Source organism: Excalfactoria chinensis, chromosome Z (genome assembly GCF_039878825.1).
Source record: "Excalfactoria chinensis isolate bCotChi1 chromosome Z, bCotChi1.hap2, whole genome shotgun sequence".
In the NCBI taxonomy this organism is placed as follows: Eukaryota; Metazoa; Chordata; class Aves; order Galliformes; family Phasianidae; genus Excalfactoria; species Excalfactoria chinensis.
This window is the reverse complement of record NC_092857.1, coordinates 19,721,022-19,736,529: the sequence shown is the minus strand read 5'-3', so window position 1 is coordinate 19,736,529 and position 15,508 is coordinate 19,721,022. Positions and strand designations below refer to the sequence as shown.

The 15,508-nt window shown below is 33.5% G+C and overlaps 1 protein-coding gene across 1 annotated transcript in view; it reads left to right on the top strand.

Annotated features, from left to right (window-relative positions):
* ADAMTS6 (ADAM metallopeptidase with thrombospondin type 1 motif 6) overlaps window positions 1-15,508 on the top strand; it is a 146,468-nt gene that overhangs the window by 70,566 nt on the left and 60,394 nt on the right. Inside the window, exons 10-11 of the mRNA XM_072359310.1 lie at window positions 2,359-2,505; window positions 12,444-12,585. Of these exons, the coding sequence (XP_072215411.1) occupies window positions 2,359-2,505; window positions 12,444-12,585 (289 nt within the window). The remainder of the gene's footprint in view (window positions 1-2,358; window positions 2,506-12,443; window positions 12,586-15,508) is intronic.

Below are 15,508 nucleotides of genomic sequence, written 5' to 3'. Positions count from 1 at the left end.
CTCCTGACATAAGCATCTTTCCTTGAGATAGTAAAGGAAGGGTAATTTCATAGATAACTCCTCTATCAGTTCACAGAATTACAGGGGTTGGAAGGCATGGTCATCTTTGAGTCCATCCCCCAAAGTTAAGACTGTCTCTATGCTTATCTGGCTGTTCTTTTAAAATTACAAATGTATTGTCAGTTTTGGACAAGATCTTAAAGCCAGTGAAAAAAGTACAGTCTGTATCTGTCTAGTCATTTTGAAAAAGGCAGTGTCCTTCATGAAGACTATTTCATTCTCATTTGCCTTCCCACCCCAACTGAACTGCAAACAAGCTTTTGTGAAAGATGCAGCCTTTAGTGTAATGATGGCCAAATATGAGTAACATGCTATGATGAATATGAAACAAATCCTTTGGGCAAAAATGTGTTTTCATCTTCCATAGGAGTGTAAACATAGGCTGTAAGGGCATGCTGCCACTACCATCTTTGGAAAAAGATAAGTTTTTGCAGAACTCCTTTCTAAGCAGCAGAAAAACGATCTGCACCTAGTGGTCAGTTTTCCTACTAAATTCGGAAGCAGCAGCAAGTAGAATAGCCATTGTGGAAGGGAGTAGATGATTTAGTTGAATTAATAATTTTAAATAAATGAATAATTTTGAGTAGCTGTGTACTTAAGATTTGCTTTTTATAGGTTATACCACTGCCACCATCTTTCACAAACAGTGGGTAAAAGCAAGGATACTTAAATATAAAGTTTGTTCTTCTTGGTTGGCCCTAAAGATGAAAATTATTTTTGGTCTCTTTCATTTCCCAGACTGCTGGAGTACTGTGATTTCTTTGTCAATAGGAACATGCTAACTAGAAATGCGATGATTATCAGAAATACATATTTCTTGTACAGAAAAGCATAGCAGCATGATCCAGTGTAGTTCTTTCCCACATAATAAAATGTCAGTTTCTATAAGCAACACACTCATAGGGACTGTTAAAAGCTAAGGTTTTCCATTTTAAGAAATTGTACAGAGGTAGTTCAGAAGGAAATACTTACATCTACAAAAATCATTAATTCTAGGAAATGGTGGCAATTAACTAGGCTAATAAGGTACTTTTTTGTTATAAACTGATTTAGTTCTATGTCCTTCTCTGCCCACCAAAATTTATCAATATAAAAACAAATTAACAATAATAATAAACTCTCATAGTTTCACTGTAGCACGTACATTTCTCAGACAAGTTCTTTTGTAGAGCTCTAGATATTTTATGTAATGGGGATAGTCTTCACTAAAAGCTCAGGGAAGCTCTTAAGTATCTCAGTACCTGCTTCTTAGACTTCTTAAGTTTCATAAGGAATTAATGTTTCTGAAGGTTAATATTTAGATTTAAAAAAAAAAAAAAAAAAAAGGTATTTTGTCCCAAGTGAAAGAGACAAAATGAATCAAAGGGAAACTAAGAAAATGGAATTTTAAAAATATGTATACTATTAGGAGACATCATGGTTTTACATATTCTCTACAGGTGTTTCAGTGATGTTCATAGATACATATGGTATATGCAGGTATATGCTGTCAATTATTTAGGAACAGCAGTAAAGATTTCATTTTAAATAGTTTTATATGTATAATTGAAGTCTTTTCAGGTAGATTCTCTTTGCGTTGACCTCAAAGTTTTAATTTATACTGGTCGTCCATAGTTCGGAGGTCTTGTTTCTGTAATATGGGATTTCTAGGTTATAAGCATTTTTTTTACTTCTTTTTCCAAAATCATGTCATCTTCATTGAAAGTCAGTATATTTGGAAATCTCTGTTAGCCAAATTCAAACCCAGTGTTTTCTTCCTGTATTTTCTCCTGATTTTAAATCTGTCACACTGATCTTCTGTGATGAGGGACAGCTCTATTAGAAAAAACTGCAGGTCACCTTGTGAATGGATAGAGGGAGCATGAGTACTGTATAACCCTGGAAATTGCAAAACCCATATTCTGCTTGAAATATCCCTGGGTACTCTGTGCCTACATGTGCTGCTACAGCAAATTCATGTACCCTATTTGTCCCAGTTTACTAACAGAAGAATTAAAGCCATAACGAATATTCTACACTAAGTGCTCTTTATCTTCCAAGTACTGAATATTCCTTAAAGGTTTAGAAAAAGAAGATACTTTCAAAACCGTGAAAATGAGTGCTAAGTAATTGTACAGCATTCCAAGGTATGAGTAAACTAAACAGAACGTAACTGATCCTAATCCTCTACTTGGAATTCTCCTATAGTGAGTGTGTTCTCCAAGGTCCAATATGATTTCTGTAAAAATCACATTTAATTTTATGAGATGTCTGATGCTGTAGAAGAATAATGAACTGTTTTTCTCCTCTTTTGGGCAGTTTTGGCATGAACCATGATGGAATAGGAAATTCCTGTGGGACCAAAGGTCATGAAGCAGCAAAACTAATGGCAGCTCATATTACAGCAAACACCAATCCTTTCTCTTGGTCAGCCTGCAGTCGGGATTATATCACCAGTTTTTTAGAGTAAGTAATCTCTCAAGAAAAATCATGAGTTATTAGAAAAATTCACACCTTTCAAAATAAATACTTAGTAAAGATACAGTGGCTGGCTCTAATGATTTATGTTTTTAGAATGTAAAAGCAGAAATATGACAAGTCAGTGAAGAATTACATTGTAGAGCCCTTTTCCTGTATGTTGGCAAAAGCTTCTAATATTTTTCCCTTTTCTTGGTGTTAAGTTTTAATCTATTCAAACATTTTAAAGTGCTGATCATATTTCCTTAATTAATCTCAATGTGAGAAATAGGGGAAAGGAGAATTTGTTAGTGAGTAAAAGGAAGTAATTTTTTGTTTGAATAAATGTGTAATGTGAGGAAATGCAGGGAAGGGAACAAGGTTCAAGCCCTTTTCCTTGTTCTCCCATTCATGTGTTTTTTTTATGTAGTCTTGTGGTTTTTCTGTGTTCATTGGCAACTTTCATGAAAATAATCAGAGTTGAAGCTGTCATAGATTTTTTTTATATCAATATCTTTAAACTGTGCTAATCTATACTTCTATGGTGATTTTTATCCAGAAATAGATTCCTACCAAAAATTTTACTTCTTCATAAAAAAGTTAAATAATCAAAACACATTAGTATAAAAAATGTGTTCATTCTATACATGATGCATAATAAATCCCTTGTGTGTAGGTAACCTTCAAAAATCAGGCATAGAACTGTGCGTTCACAGAGAGCAGGTTAAGGATGGTTTATAAAAAATATGTGAGACAGTGGATTCAAGGGAGCAAATGGAAGGCAACTGGTAGATGCAGTGTCATCAGTGAAATTATTCTTCAAGAAATAGAAGTTGTTCAGTAATTCAGTCGCTGTGTTTTAAGAGATGGACTTTAACCAGTCAAATAGTCTAGTAGTCTAGTCATTGGATTTCTAAAAACAAAATGGATTTGTCCATTTTCAGGGATGATACTTCAGAATAATCTGTTTTCTAAGAACTCCATCCAGACCAATAACATTTTCATTGAGTTGGTTCAAATGTACCTACTCTCACAAAGTACAATATCACTGAATTGTACAAAGATGTGTTTGGGCTCCCTGTACATATAATGAACATAATCAAATATGTTGGCATTAGAGGTTGTTGAGAGGAAAATACTTGGTTTTTGGTTACTATATGTGGTTAAGGTGATCTGTATCAACTCACTGAACAATACACCCACTTTTTATGTTTTAAATATTTAAATGAGTGTCTAGACTAAGTAACACTGAATGAATCATCTCACACATGTGTGTAATCCATATTTCTCACAATATAAGTTATTTTCTGAAGAGATATGTATTAATTAAACAATAGCAGTATGAAAAAAAAACAAGAAGATTATAGTGCTTTAGTTTTGCCAATCATATCTGTTAATTCAGCTGCTCACTGTGGTACTCCTTTTAGTATATTATATAGCCAAACTTCAGCTATTAGAAAGAATAGGATTTCTGCATCTCTTCTATGAGATTAATTCACAGTCCAATATTCCTGACTATATTTCAGGTATTTTCACACAATCACAGAATTGTAGGGACTGGAAGGGACCTCTAGAGATCGAGTCCAACCCCCCTGCAAAGCAGGCCCCCTAAAGCAGGCTGCATAGGTAGGCATGCAGGTGGGTCTCGAGAGGAGAATCCACAGCCTCCCCTGAGCAGCCTGTTCCAGTGCTCTGTCACCATCACACTGAATAAATTCTTATGCACATCTGTGTGGAGCTTCTTATGCTCCAGCTTCCTATGCTTCCTCTGCTTTCTTGAAGTACTGGGTATTTGTCTCTTACTGTCACATTTTTACTGTTTATAGTCTTACCTTCTGTTTGCCACTCTCTTTTAAACTCCATTTTGATTTCATAATTATTTTGAAAATGATTTCTGAATTGATGAAAAAGTTCTACAGGTAGCTAAGTTTTTTTTTTTTTTTTTTTTTTTTTTTTTCTTTTTTCTGATGTGCTTAGAGAGGGAAACACACGATAAATTCTGTGGCTTGTATTACACTTCAAATATAATAGTGCTGAACATTTTTTTGTAGTTTCAAATTTCATTCTGAAAAACCGTTCATGTTTCTTTACTTGATACCTCTGTTTATACAGAAATCATTCAGTTTTTAGCTATGTTTGTTAAAAAAATTCAGCTTGTGCCTCCCTACTTCGTTTAAATGGTTTTATTTATTTCCTTTACCCTTAGTATCTCTGATATTCTTTTCCATTCCATTGAAGCACAGTGAAGTTTCTTTAAGTTTCTAATACTTTTAAGCCTGTGAGATGCCACTGAAATTGTACTAACAGTATTATACAGGGAGAATAATACTGTAGTGAATCTGTTTGTGTTGATCTAAGCTGTTTGGATTTTCTGTAATACTTCACTGTCACTGTCATTGTTTTCGATTTTAATTGAATTAGAATCACCTGTATATTTCATAAAAAGCATTGTTGAAGATACTAGATGAATGGTATTTAGGGCAAAAATGGATGTAGCATCTCCAATCATAAATTATCACCTATAATATTTTATTCTTATAGAACAGAATGTAGGTGTTATTTTATCAAAGCCATGTAAACATTCTTTTGTGTATTTTAATTACAAATAGATTTTCCAGTTGGGTTGGATATTATGTTCAAAAGAGCCAAAGCGAGCATCTTCTTCATCTACATATTTTGCAGTCTGTCTTTTTAAAAGTCAGATTTCTCAAACATGATCTGTTTGTTATAAATCTGTGCTTCTTCTTCTTGTTTGTGGTTTTAATACCCTGGAAATGAATTAATGCTTCTTTTTCTTAAGATCATTGTTGCCTGATTTTGCAAGGTAAAATAATCTTTAATTGTGATTTTATTTATTTATTTATTTATTTTCCTTAAGTTTCCAGTCTCTCCCCTAAATTTACCCATCACCCTGATGACAGCAGGGAAGTGTTAAGGTATATACATATGTATAGGACAACTGTCGGAAACCTGGGTTGCTTATTTTTTACTCCTTCACACCTTTCCTTGATACAGAACAGCCTTAATAGCAGATGCTTTTCATTTTCAGGTAATGATCAGTGAGCAAGAAGTGGAGAAAAACAGTGAGATTCATGTGGTAGCACTTCCCTGACTATCCCCGTAGTAGCTGAACAGTCTGCATCCAGACCAGGAAAATTATTCTATTTTTGTTTTTTCCTAATTTCTCTTCAGAACTTAGCAGGAGATGAGGAAAGGTGATTCAGAGGTTTAGAGGCAAGGCCTCAAAAAAGGCACTGTCATCTCTGTCTGCATGTGTTCATTCCTCACAGATTTTCTACTCTGTCTCTCTTTTTTTTTTTTTTTTTCAATTTTTCATCAAAAATGGGAAAACATCTGCAACCAGAACCAGTAGATAACAGTAAAGGGTGAGAAGTGTTTTTGTTTGTTTGTTTGTTTTGTTTTGTTTTTGTTTCTATTTTCCTATACTTAGTGAGTATTGTATTCACTTAGTTGTATTTAACAAGAAAAACAGAGCATGGAGGAATGAAATACGAACATACTCAATTAGAAATGTGAGATTGTGAGTCTGTATGGTAAAACACATTTTAGGTTTATCGTTATGGGTCTCCATAAAAGTTGTAGCAGAATAGTCATGGCACCAGGGCAATGAAGCTAGAATACATTTATCTAGAAGCCCAATAACTGTTCACAGTATTGTGTGGTAAGGTAGATTAATGTGCATCTAACAGTTTACTGGCTTGGGCTAATGCTTTGCAACTACACAGTTTTGTACTGTGTGTTTATTTTGTAGTGTTGATACCATGCTGTCCCTTCCTCATCAGGCGGAAGCATTTTAAAACAGAAGTAATCATGGTTACTATGAAAGTAGTCTCAATGTTACCTTCTTCTCAAGACTTCCTAAAATCTGTGTCTGGATACAAATTTTCCAGACTGAGGGCACTGACTGAGGAATAGCCATTAAGTATTAAAAGTTGTCAATTCAGCCAGACTCTGGTTGAGAAAAGAGTTTACTTTGTGAGACAGCCAGATAGAGGGTGAATGTGACTTCATAGGAATGAAGTCAAAGCAAAGCTGTGTGTGTTGCTAATAGGTCTATCAAAATTCCCAAGAATGATGACCTGATAGCCCAGGCTCTGAAATGGCCAATGAGAACCATCTTAATAGGGAAAACGTTTCTTCTGGCAGGTAATAGCTGCTGGATGTAAGCTTTGTGTTAAAGTGAAGGACTGGATTTAATATATCACCTGAATTGGTTATTCGTGCTTTACAGTGGATTTAAATTTCATTAAACTTTTTATAGAATTAAATGAAAGAAGGACTCAGGAAGATTTGAAGAGTGAGAGCAGTGTTACAAAACAAAGGTTCCTGTGAGAGATGTAGAAACTGTTAAAATCTGTTCACTGAGGAATGAATGAACCCTAAAAATATTGCCTGTGATTGAAAACCAATTGGTAAAACTTTACTGAGTGCAGCATATATATACATGTAATGCAAGTTTTGTTTTATCCAGTCTTTATGTGTCTAGGGCATAGCCATGCATATACCAAGATTTAAAAAAGAGAACTTTCTTCTTCATTTCATTATTCAGTTACTTTTATGGTTGGTAATAACAAAATCTGCTTGATTTCTGGAGTCATTAGTCTCTAGTTGTTTAATCTTGTCAGTGTCAGATAGAAGGTTTAAAAAGAAGTTACATCACCAGCTCAGTCTCTCAAAGTCAGAATTGTCTTTGAAGAAGAACCTAAAGTCTTTTAACTATTTGAACAAGTAAGATCTAATACAGGATATTCATGGATAGTCTATAGAATTGCCATACAGCAGGATTTAGCTTTCAGAGACTATACCTTTCTAACTCTGAAAATGAGCCAAAATACTTTAGTGCAAGGAAGCTCTTAGAGCTGATGTAAAAAATCTTCCATTGTCTGTGTTCAGGCATCATCTGGCCAAGAATCTCAGACATACAAGTGGATATGCATGATAAATACAAGATACTTACCTTAATATGCCTTGTGTACTTTCTATGACAGATATGCTACTACTCCAGGAGACTAGTTTAGTAAGATAAGGTCACATTAATAGTATCAAAATTCCATCTCTTTCTGTACAAATAAATGTAGAAAAATTGCATCCATTATTATCTGTTGACCTATAATTTGGATTATAATCTACCTCTTTTTTCTTTTAAAGATTAGAAGACTTTCTTGCTGACAAGTAAGGATCAAAAAGGATATGTCCATAATTATTTTATATCTGAAGTCTTCAAAAGTCAGTATTTTGTGTAAAAGGTTGCACAATTAAAAAGAAGAGAACCAGTTTTTGCAATCAGTGGCTTGCAATATGTTTCTGAGTATTGACTTTGTCCTCTTGTTTATATTTTATTAATTTAAGTAAATTTTAAAGGGCAGAATTAATTGCAGATTCCTAATGAATGTCTGATAAAATGAAAATAGAACAAATTGGGTAATTGTTTGTAGTGTACTGTCTCTCAAATTTTCCAGGATGGATACCAGTAGATTTTGGTAGGTAAATGATTTTGATAGATGGTTTTTCCTAATGTGGGTGCTGGGTAATTATCAGAAGAGGAAAAGAATGCTTGGGAACATAACGTGGAGGGAAATATGTGTTAAAGAAATAACAAATTATTTACTAAAAAACAAAAGAGAAAATGAGCATAAGAAGAACATTGTGCAAAATTGAATTGTAATTGCTATGCCATGGCTAATCAGCCATAGAGCTAGCCTTATGTAAAAGATGGAAGAGAAGTACAACATATCATGAGAGAGTGTGGTAAATCCACATCAATACCTGAAATTCTCCAAAGTTCAACAATGTTTGCATTAGTAATCCTATTTTATCTCATTTTTAATTTTAAACATGACACTCTGAATCATATCACCATTACTTATGCCCTAATTGTACAAATATTTAGGTGTTATTATCTGTAGATTATTGAGCAGTTTGAAGAGTTTATTCATTAATGTCAGGTTAAGCAATTTTTGTAGCCCATATAGAGATATATCCTAGTACTCTTTAAAAATCAGTTTTTACTCGGGGAAAATATATAGTATATGTGAAATAAGTCTTTTAAAAGGAGCCAAATGTTATTTATAGGCATATAAATAATTCATATTCTTATAGCTATGTATATATATAAATGTACTGTTCATACTTGAGTTATTTTAGTGTTGGTATTTTCCACGTTTTTATGGGAAATTTTGTAACATGATTAAATAAAATATTATGCATACTATCTATAAGTTTATCTATATAATTGTTTAGCTTAGAAGGAATCTTCTAATATGTGCTTGCATTATATGCCGTATTATTATGAATGAGATAATTCTCTAACATCTCAAACTTGTTTTCTGTGCCAACGTTCTGGATATTTTCCTTAGCCATTGTAGGAATTCTAATGTACTGTGTATGTCCCTGAGATATGTGAGAATAAGTAGTCTAATATAAGCATAAACCCAGAAGGGTCCACATTGGTGTTTTTTCTATTTTCTTTCTTAGCAGTCTTGCATAAAAAGTGGTGTCTGCACAGAGACTGTCACTGTTGCTTTCTCAAAATTTTAGCATTGAGTCCCTTGTCTCTCATTTTGATAAATTAGTTTGATAGTGATGAAAACTTTGGGATTGTGAGCTTTTAAAGAAAGGTGTATCCTTTCAGAGAGAAATAAGATTAATTTTCTAGCCTTAATTTTCTATTGTAGTACAAATTAAATTTTGAACTGCATTATAGGTTATTTTATTTTACTTTTGTTTTTTTGACACATTATACTGGAATACTTGTGTTAACAGCAGTGAAAGCAGGAACCTTTTCAGTTTTATAATGGAAAATAGTCCTAATGTGCTCCACATAAACTCATGAAATTAAATTAGGAAAACAAGGAAGTCCTTGAGTACCAATGTACTATCTTAAGGAATAAGCAGAATGTATCTTGAGTTTGAGGCCATCTTGTTTCTATAGCAGACAATGAAGATTTACCCACTCCTTCTTCAAGAATATAAATGTTCTTGCTGTAATATCATGGTTTTGTTTTGTTTTGTTTTGTTTTGTTTTGCTTTGTTTTTTAATGCAATTTCTATGTAAGGTAAAATCACAAGCAGTGAAACTGATGGTGAGTAGAAATTGTTACATTTAAGGATACTTAAAAGTCCTTGTCGTTTCCATCATCTTTTTTTTTTTTTTTTTTTTTTTTTAATATATCTACACGTACAGTATTTCAGTGTAGATTCCCACACTAATTTTGTAACATCAGGTTTTTTCAAGTACTTTGAGAGAAATAATAAAAGTGAAGCAGAAGGAAAAAGAAGTTAATACTCAACTTGATAGAAGTAGCTCATGAGTGTATTACTACTTACTGGACCTTGCTTTACTGTTTTTTGTCATGATGAAAATGCTCTTTGGAGAAATGTCATAGTTCTGTCCTGGTTTGGCCCAGTTTCATGACTAATGGGGAGGGCGAGCCCACAGATCCATGCCCTGGAAAAGGGGGAAAGTAGGAAGGGAAAAGGTAGGAAGATGGTCCTAAAAACAAAACAGTGGCAACAAACTAAGGGAGAAATCTGATTTACTAAATATGATGCAGAATGTGAGATAATACAAAAGAATTGAAATTGAAGCTAGTAAGTCAATTAAATGAGAGAATGTCCGAAAACTAAAGGGATTACGCTAATGCTGAAGGTCAGATGGCTGGGGAACACACACTACAGTGATGAGCAGAAAAAGAGAGGATAACAATCTCATGACTCCCAGTCAGTTTCATCTTTCCTGTGAATGGAGAATGGAAACAGAATATTGAAGTATTCTGGGAGCTGTAGTTCTAATTCTTTTCTGAAATAAGTACCTGGAATTATCAGCAATCCACAGACTGGAGCATTAACTCTTCAACTCCCACTGCACTACATGATGTTATGATGTGGAGTAGTGATAACAGAAATCATAAAACCACAACAGAGAACAGGCATACTTCTGTATTTTCTACAAGAATTTGGCTTACTTTGTAGGAAGTCAATATTAAATCCTTCACAATTATGAGTTTTATACAGTAGGTGTAGATACTTTTTTACGGTTTCAGTACATTTAAAGATTAAGATTTTAATCCATAATCTAATCTTTGCAGGGACCTTTGTCTGTGGCCAGAGGTAATGTTAAGATTTTAAATGCTTATCTTTTCCTAGGATTAGACCTTACATACCAAGCTCTGCACTATTTGAATCTGTGGAGATATTCTTTTCATATTTAATGTCAAATGTTAAGATTCCCATGGCTTGTTTAAACAAGTCAGTATCTGCAGTTTGGTTTGGACGATACATAATGCTTAGGTTGTTTTTGATTTATTTCCATATTGGAATTATTAGCATGTACTCCTTATTCGCACAGAATATAACACTGAAATGCTTTACATTCAGAAGAACCTATGACAGTTTCTCAACTTCAACCAAATGCATGTACTTGTAGCAATTAAAACTGGAGCAAAGGGACAAGTATGTTACTTTTTAATGCTAGAATCACATATTTAATATTTTAAGCCCATATTTAATATTTTTGTGTGAAGGCAAGGATTTTATGCCTTGGTTTGGGTTGGGGGGAGGTGCAGGTGAATCATATGGAATTTATTGGGATGAGAATATGTTTTTTATTCTTATTATTTAGTTGATTATTGAATTGGTTGCTGTTTATTCAGATGTGCCAGTGGTTGTTTGTTTTTTGGTTTTTCCACAAGGTCTGCTCTTGTACACTGAGGAAATGAATAAAATAGGGTTAAAATGAGGTAATTACCGGTACGGTTAAAGGGCCCTTTTTGTTTTTATCTGCAGATGAAAGAAGTAGAAAATTGGAGATCTTCACAAAACAGTGTAGAACACTCACTATTGAAATTATGTTCCTTTGGCAAGGTGCATGGAAAAGATTTGAAAAAAACCCATAAGTGCTGGCAAAATCTGTAGGAATGTCGGAAAAAAATTGGAAGTGTTGGCATAAGAATTCTTGAAAAATCCTCACTTATTCACATGTGAATGAGAGTAAAAAAGCATCTGTCCTCTTTTGTGCTCACTGACTAAATAAAACTGAATAATTATATTTAGTGAAGTATAAAGTATTCTAAACAAAAGAACTCTGTCTGCCTTTGGCTTTCTTTGTTATTTGTTCCACTACACTAAAATATTGTGGTTGAGTATGGGCATACATTGAAAAAAAGCAGTGACTATAAAAGAACATGAAAGTTTTGAAAGAAGGTTATCTTAGTTAAATGCAATGGAAAAGATCTTTGGATCCATACACATTCTTTTACTCATATAAGTACAGGTAAATTCTAAGATCCCGAACCTGTATCACTGTAACTATTATCACTGTAACCTTTATCACTGTAGCTATTTCTTCTCTCACATGGAGGAGTAACAATGCATGTTAAGGTTCTAGTTCTCTGGACATTTAGTCATGTTGAAATTTAAATGTGTTTTATATAAACCAGTTAAGCTGCTTGTATTTGTTATGTTTTAAAGAAGTTGCCTGTTTGAATGATCAGGAGGATCATTAAGAATTATAAACTTAATTTATTTGCTTAATTTGTTTATTTTTCTTTCTGTGACCAAATGTGACCAAATTCGTCAATGAAAATAAATAGGAACGTTTAAGCAGAATTGAAAATTGGTCTTGAGTGGCTCAGTAATTACCATACTTTTTGAAACGATAATATATGACCTAAATAAGCATTTTTGTTAATAACTACAGTGAAAAATTATTTTGATCTCTTAATACCCCTAATTACTTTTTTTTTTTTTCTTTTTACCGTGGGTGCACCATTTTACTGTTTTTTTTTGTTTTGTTTTGTTTTTTTCCCCTGAAATCATACTTGTTTCACACCCAGAGCTGCTAAAAGTAAGAGCTAGATACATTATATCATTGCTGTGATTTACAGTCAGTAGAATTCCTAATTCCTTTGGTCCTTTATGTTGAACAGTTCGGGCCGTGGTACTTGCCTTGATAATGAGCCTCCCAAGCGTGACTTTCTTTATCCAGCTGTGGCCCCAGGTCAGGTGTATGATGCTGATGAACAATGTCGCTTCCAGTATGGAGCAACATCCCGCCAGTGTAAATATGGGGTAAGAAGTCTTAATCCTTACGCTGAGTGTTTTGCTTAGTCATTTGTATATATTCTTTTATAGCATAAAATTTTAGTTAGATGCACTGAAGAGTTATGAATTCCCAACAGTGTTCTATCTAGTAACATCACATATAAGCAAAGAATACATTTGAATCTTTATGCTGCATCTTTTGCTTGAGTCATTTGTGTATGTATTTTACACCCAGATGTGTGTGTAACAGCGAGCTGAAGAAGCATTCTTGAATATTAGGATAGAAAGGAGCCCAGAACATTTGATCCCGCTCCTTTTAAAGTATATAAGTTTCACTGATTTCAGTTAAATGGGATCGTGTTCATGCTCTATTAGCCTTGGAATATGAAATCTGTTTTGTTGACTTTAACTTTTCAATTGAAAGCTACATTTTGAAGTTACATTTGTGTTTGTATTGATTGGTCAGGTCTGCCTTATTTTTTGCTGACAATGAGTTTGTTGTTTCTCACATTGTTCAGAGCTCTTTTTGAAGAGAAGAATAATTGGTTATGGGAACAGAGTAACATGAAGCTAGACTGAATAGCATATTGAATGGCTAAGTACTAGCAAAGCTTTGGCTGCAAGTACCAGTGTGCAGTACTGAAGGTAAAGAAACTTACAGTAGTAGTAAAAACCTGCATACTTAGTATTTTAGGGCATTATGCAATACAGTTAGAAGTATATTTTAAAGAAAATATTGCAGCCCATAATTTGTAGTAAAATGATGCACTCTGTTATACTTACTTTTAAATAATCCACTTGTCAGTAAATTAAAAAAATCTTAAATGCTTTAAAAATACAGAGCTTTACTAATATTTTAATTATTGATTGTTCAAATTAAACAACTGTAATCATGAAATTTACTCTGTTTACTTCTCTTAAGGCTAGCTTCATAGAAAGTCCATTAAAAGGATATTAAATAACCCTTGGATGATTAATACGTTATTTTTCTTGGGATGCCTCTTTGGTAGACAGCATTGTGCAGAGGATTTTAAAAACTGTATGTAGCTGGCTGACTAGCTTGCAGGGTCTTCTGTTACTGATGCTCATCAAACCTGTCTTGGCCTATATTGTGCCTCTGAAAGTTCTCACTTTCCACCACTGTTCTCTAAGGGCCTTGTTTCCTGTCACTAAATCTAAGTTTTTTAATCCTTCTTACAAATACAAATAGATACTCTTTATTTTCAGGCTAAGGAAATCTGTAGGCAGTTAACTTGCTATATATAGTACAGCCTTTAGAGAGACATAGCATTTGAAAATGCAGACAATTAGAAGTACTGGAAGTGTAGGTAATTACAGGCTCTATGAAGTCTGCTTTCATTTTTTTTTTATTTTTTTTTTTTTTATATAGACTTTTGTGGAGGGATTCTCCTATACCTTGAAAGAAGATTGCAAATGAATTGAAGCAATGGTTAGAAGGGGTGAAGTGCTCATGTGACATCACTAGCCCTCTGAACTGGTGTAGTGTACTGCATGCTGTCTATGAGCATGACTTATAAGAGTCTCAGAAAAAAACAAAATCCTGTTTTTAATAGTAGAATTTAAACGTATGTATTTCTACATTAGAATATTTCAGAAGCCTGGTAATATCAAGAAATATTATCTCCCGTAGCTGTAATTTTCTGAAAATGCCATCATTATGATTAAACAGATTTGAAGTAATAACATTGAAGGGAAAGAACACAGATGGAAAATATTCACACCAGAAAAACATTTTCTTAAGAATGAGTATTTAGAACTGAGTAGTGGAACTGGATGGCAATACCAGGGAAAGTTAAGTTGAATTTTCTCCTCTACACTTTCACTATCAGAAGTGAACTGTCAGTACTCTGAATGTTTCTTTTTGAAATAGTACTCACATAATGCTATAAACAGTTCATGGATCTCAGTCTAATGAACATGAAACTGTAAGTGGAAAAACATAATAAAAATCCTTAACTAATGGTGTATCTGATTGATATAATGACTTTTTTTCTAGTGGTCAGCCCTTTCTTATTGAAATGCCTGCTAAAAAAGGAAGAGGTGTAGCAAATTTTCCAGGAAAGATGTTTAGTGGCACAGAAAGAAACAAATTCTAAAACAAAAAGAATTCCAGAGAAAAATTTTTGCTGTTTCCTCTTGCTCATGTATTTTACTAATTTATTATAGCAATACGTGACAGGAGAAACTGTCAAACTCCCAGGTCAAAAGAATTAAAATTCTCATTTGGTCGCTGATATAAGAGTCAGGATGGTGTTCAGTGATTTAGAAAATATTCATGTTCTTATGTATGTCTTCTTAACCTCTAGAAAAACTACCTCTTTTTGGCCATACAGATTTGATGATGATCTGTATTCTTTGCTTTCTTTTTTCCCTGTATTTCCACATCCAGTTCATTGCGTGGTTATTCTGTTTGTTGCTTTTGTTCATAAAGTTCTAATTCAGAAAAGCTTTTCTTCATTTAAATACATGAAGGTTTCTCTCTCACTTTGGAACATCAGGTGTTTGAAGAGGTGTTTGAATGATTAGATCTTAAGAACTCAGTTACTGAAGGGACCATAAGACTGCTTTTCTGTGTGTGTTTACTGACAAGGAGTTCTGCAAAGCAGAACTAAACCTAATGGAACTCTCTGTTTCAGTTATGAGCAAAGCTCTTCCAGCAAAAGTATTGTAGCTGCTGATCAGATTTTCTTACATTGTTCAGCACATTGTCATGCAAAAATTCAGAGAGCTGTTTTAGCATGTTTATTATTGTTTCCAAATAGATAGCAATTTTCTAATGTCAAATTTGCATTGTTCTTTATGCTTTCAAACAACCTATGATACAGGAGCACTTTTATATAATTTAATTCAAGAAATAGTAGTTTGAGTAAAGAACTGAGAGGTGATGTGATGATACTTAAAGATATTTAGGCTGCTACAAATATAATGC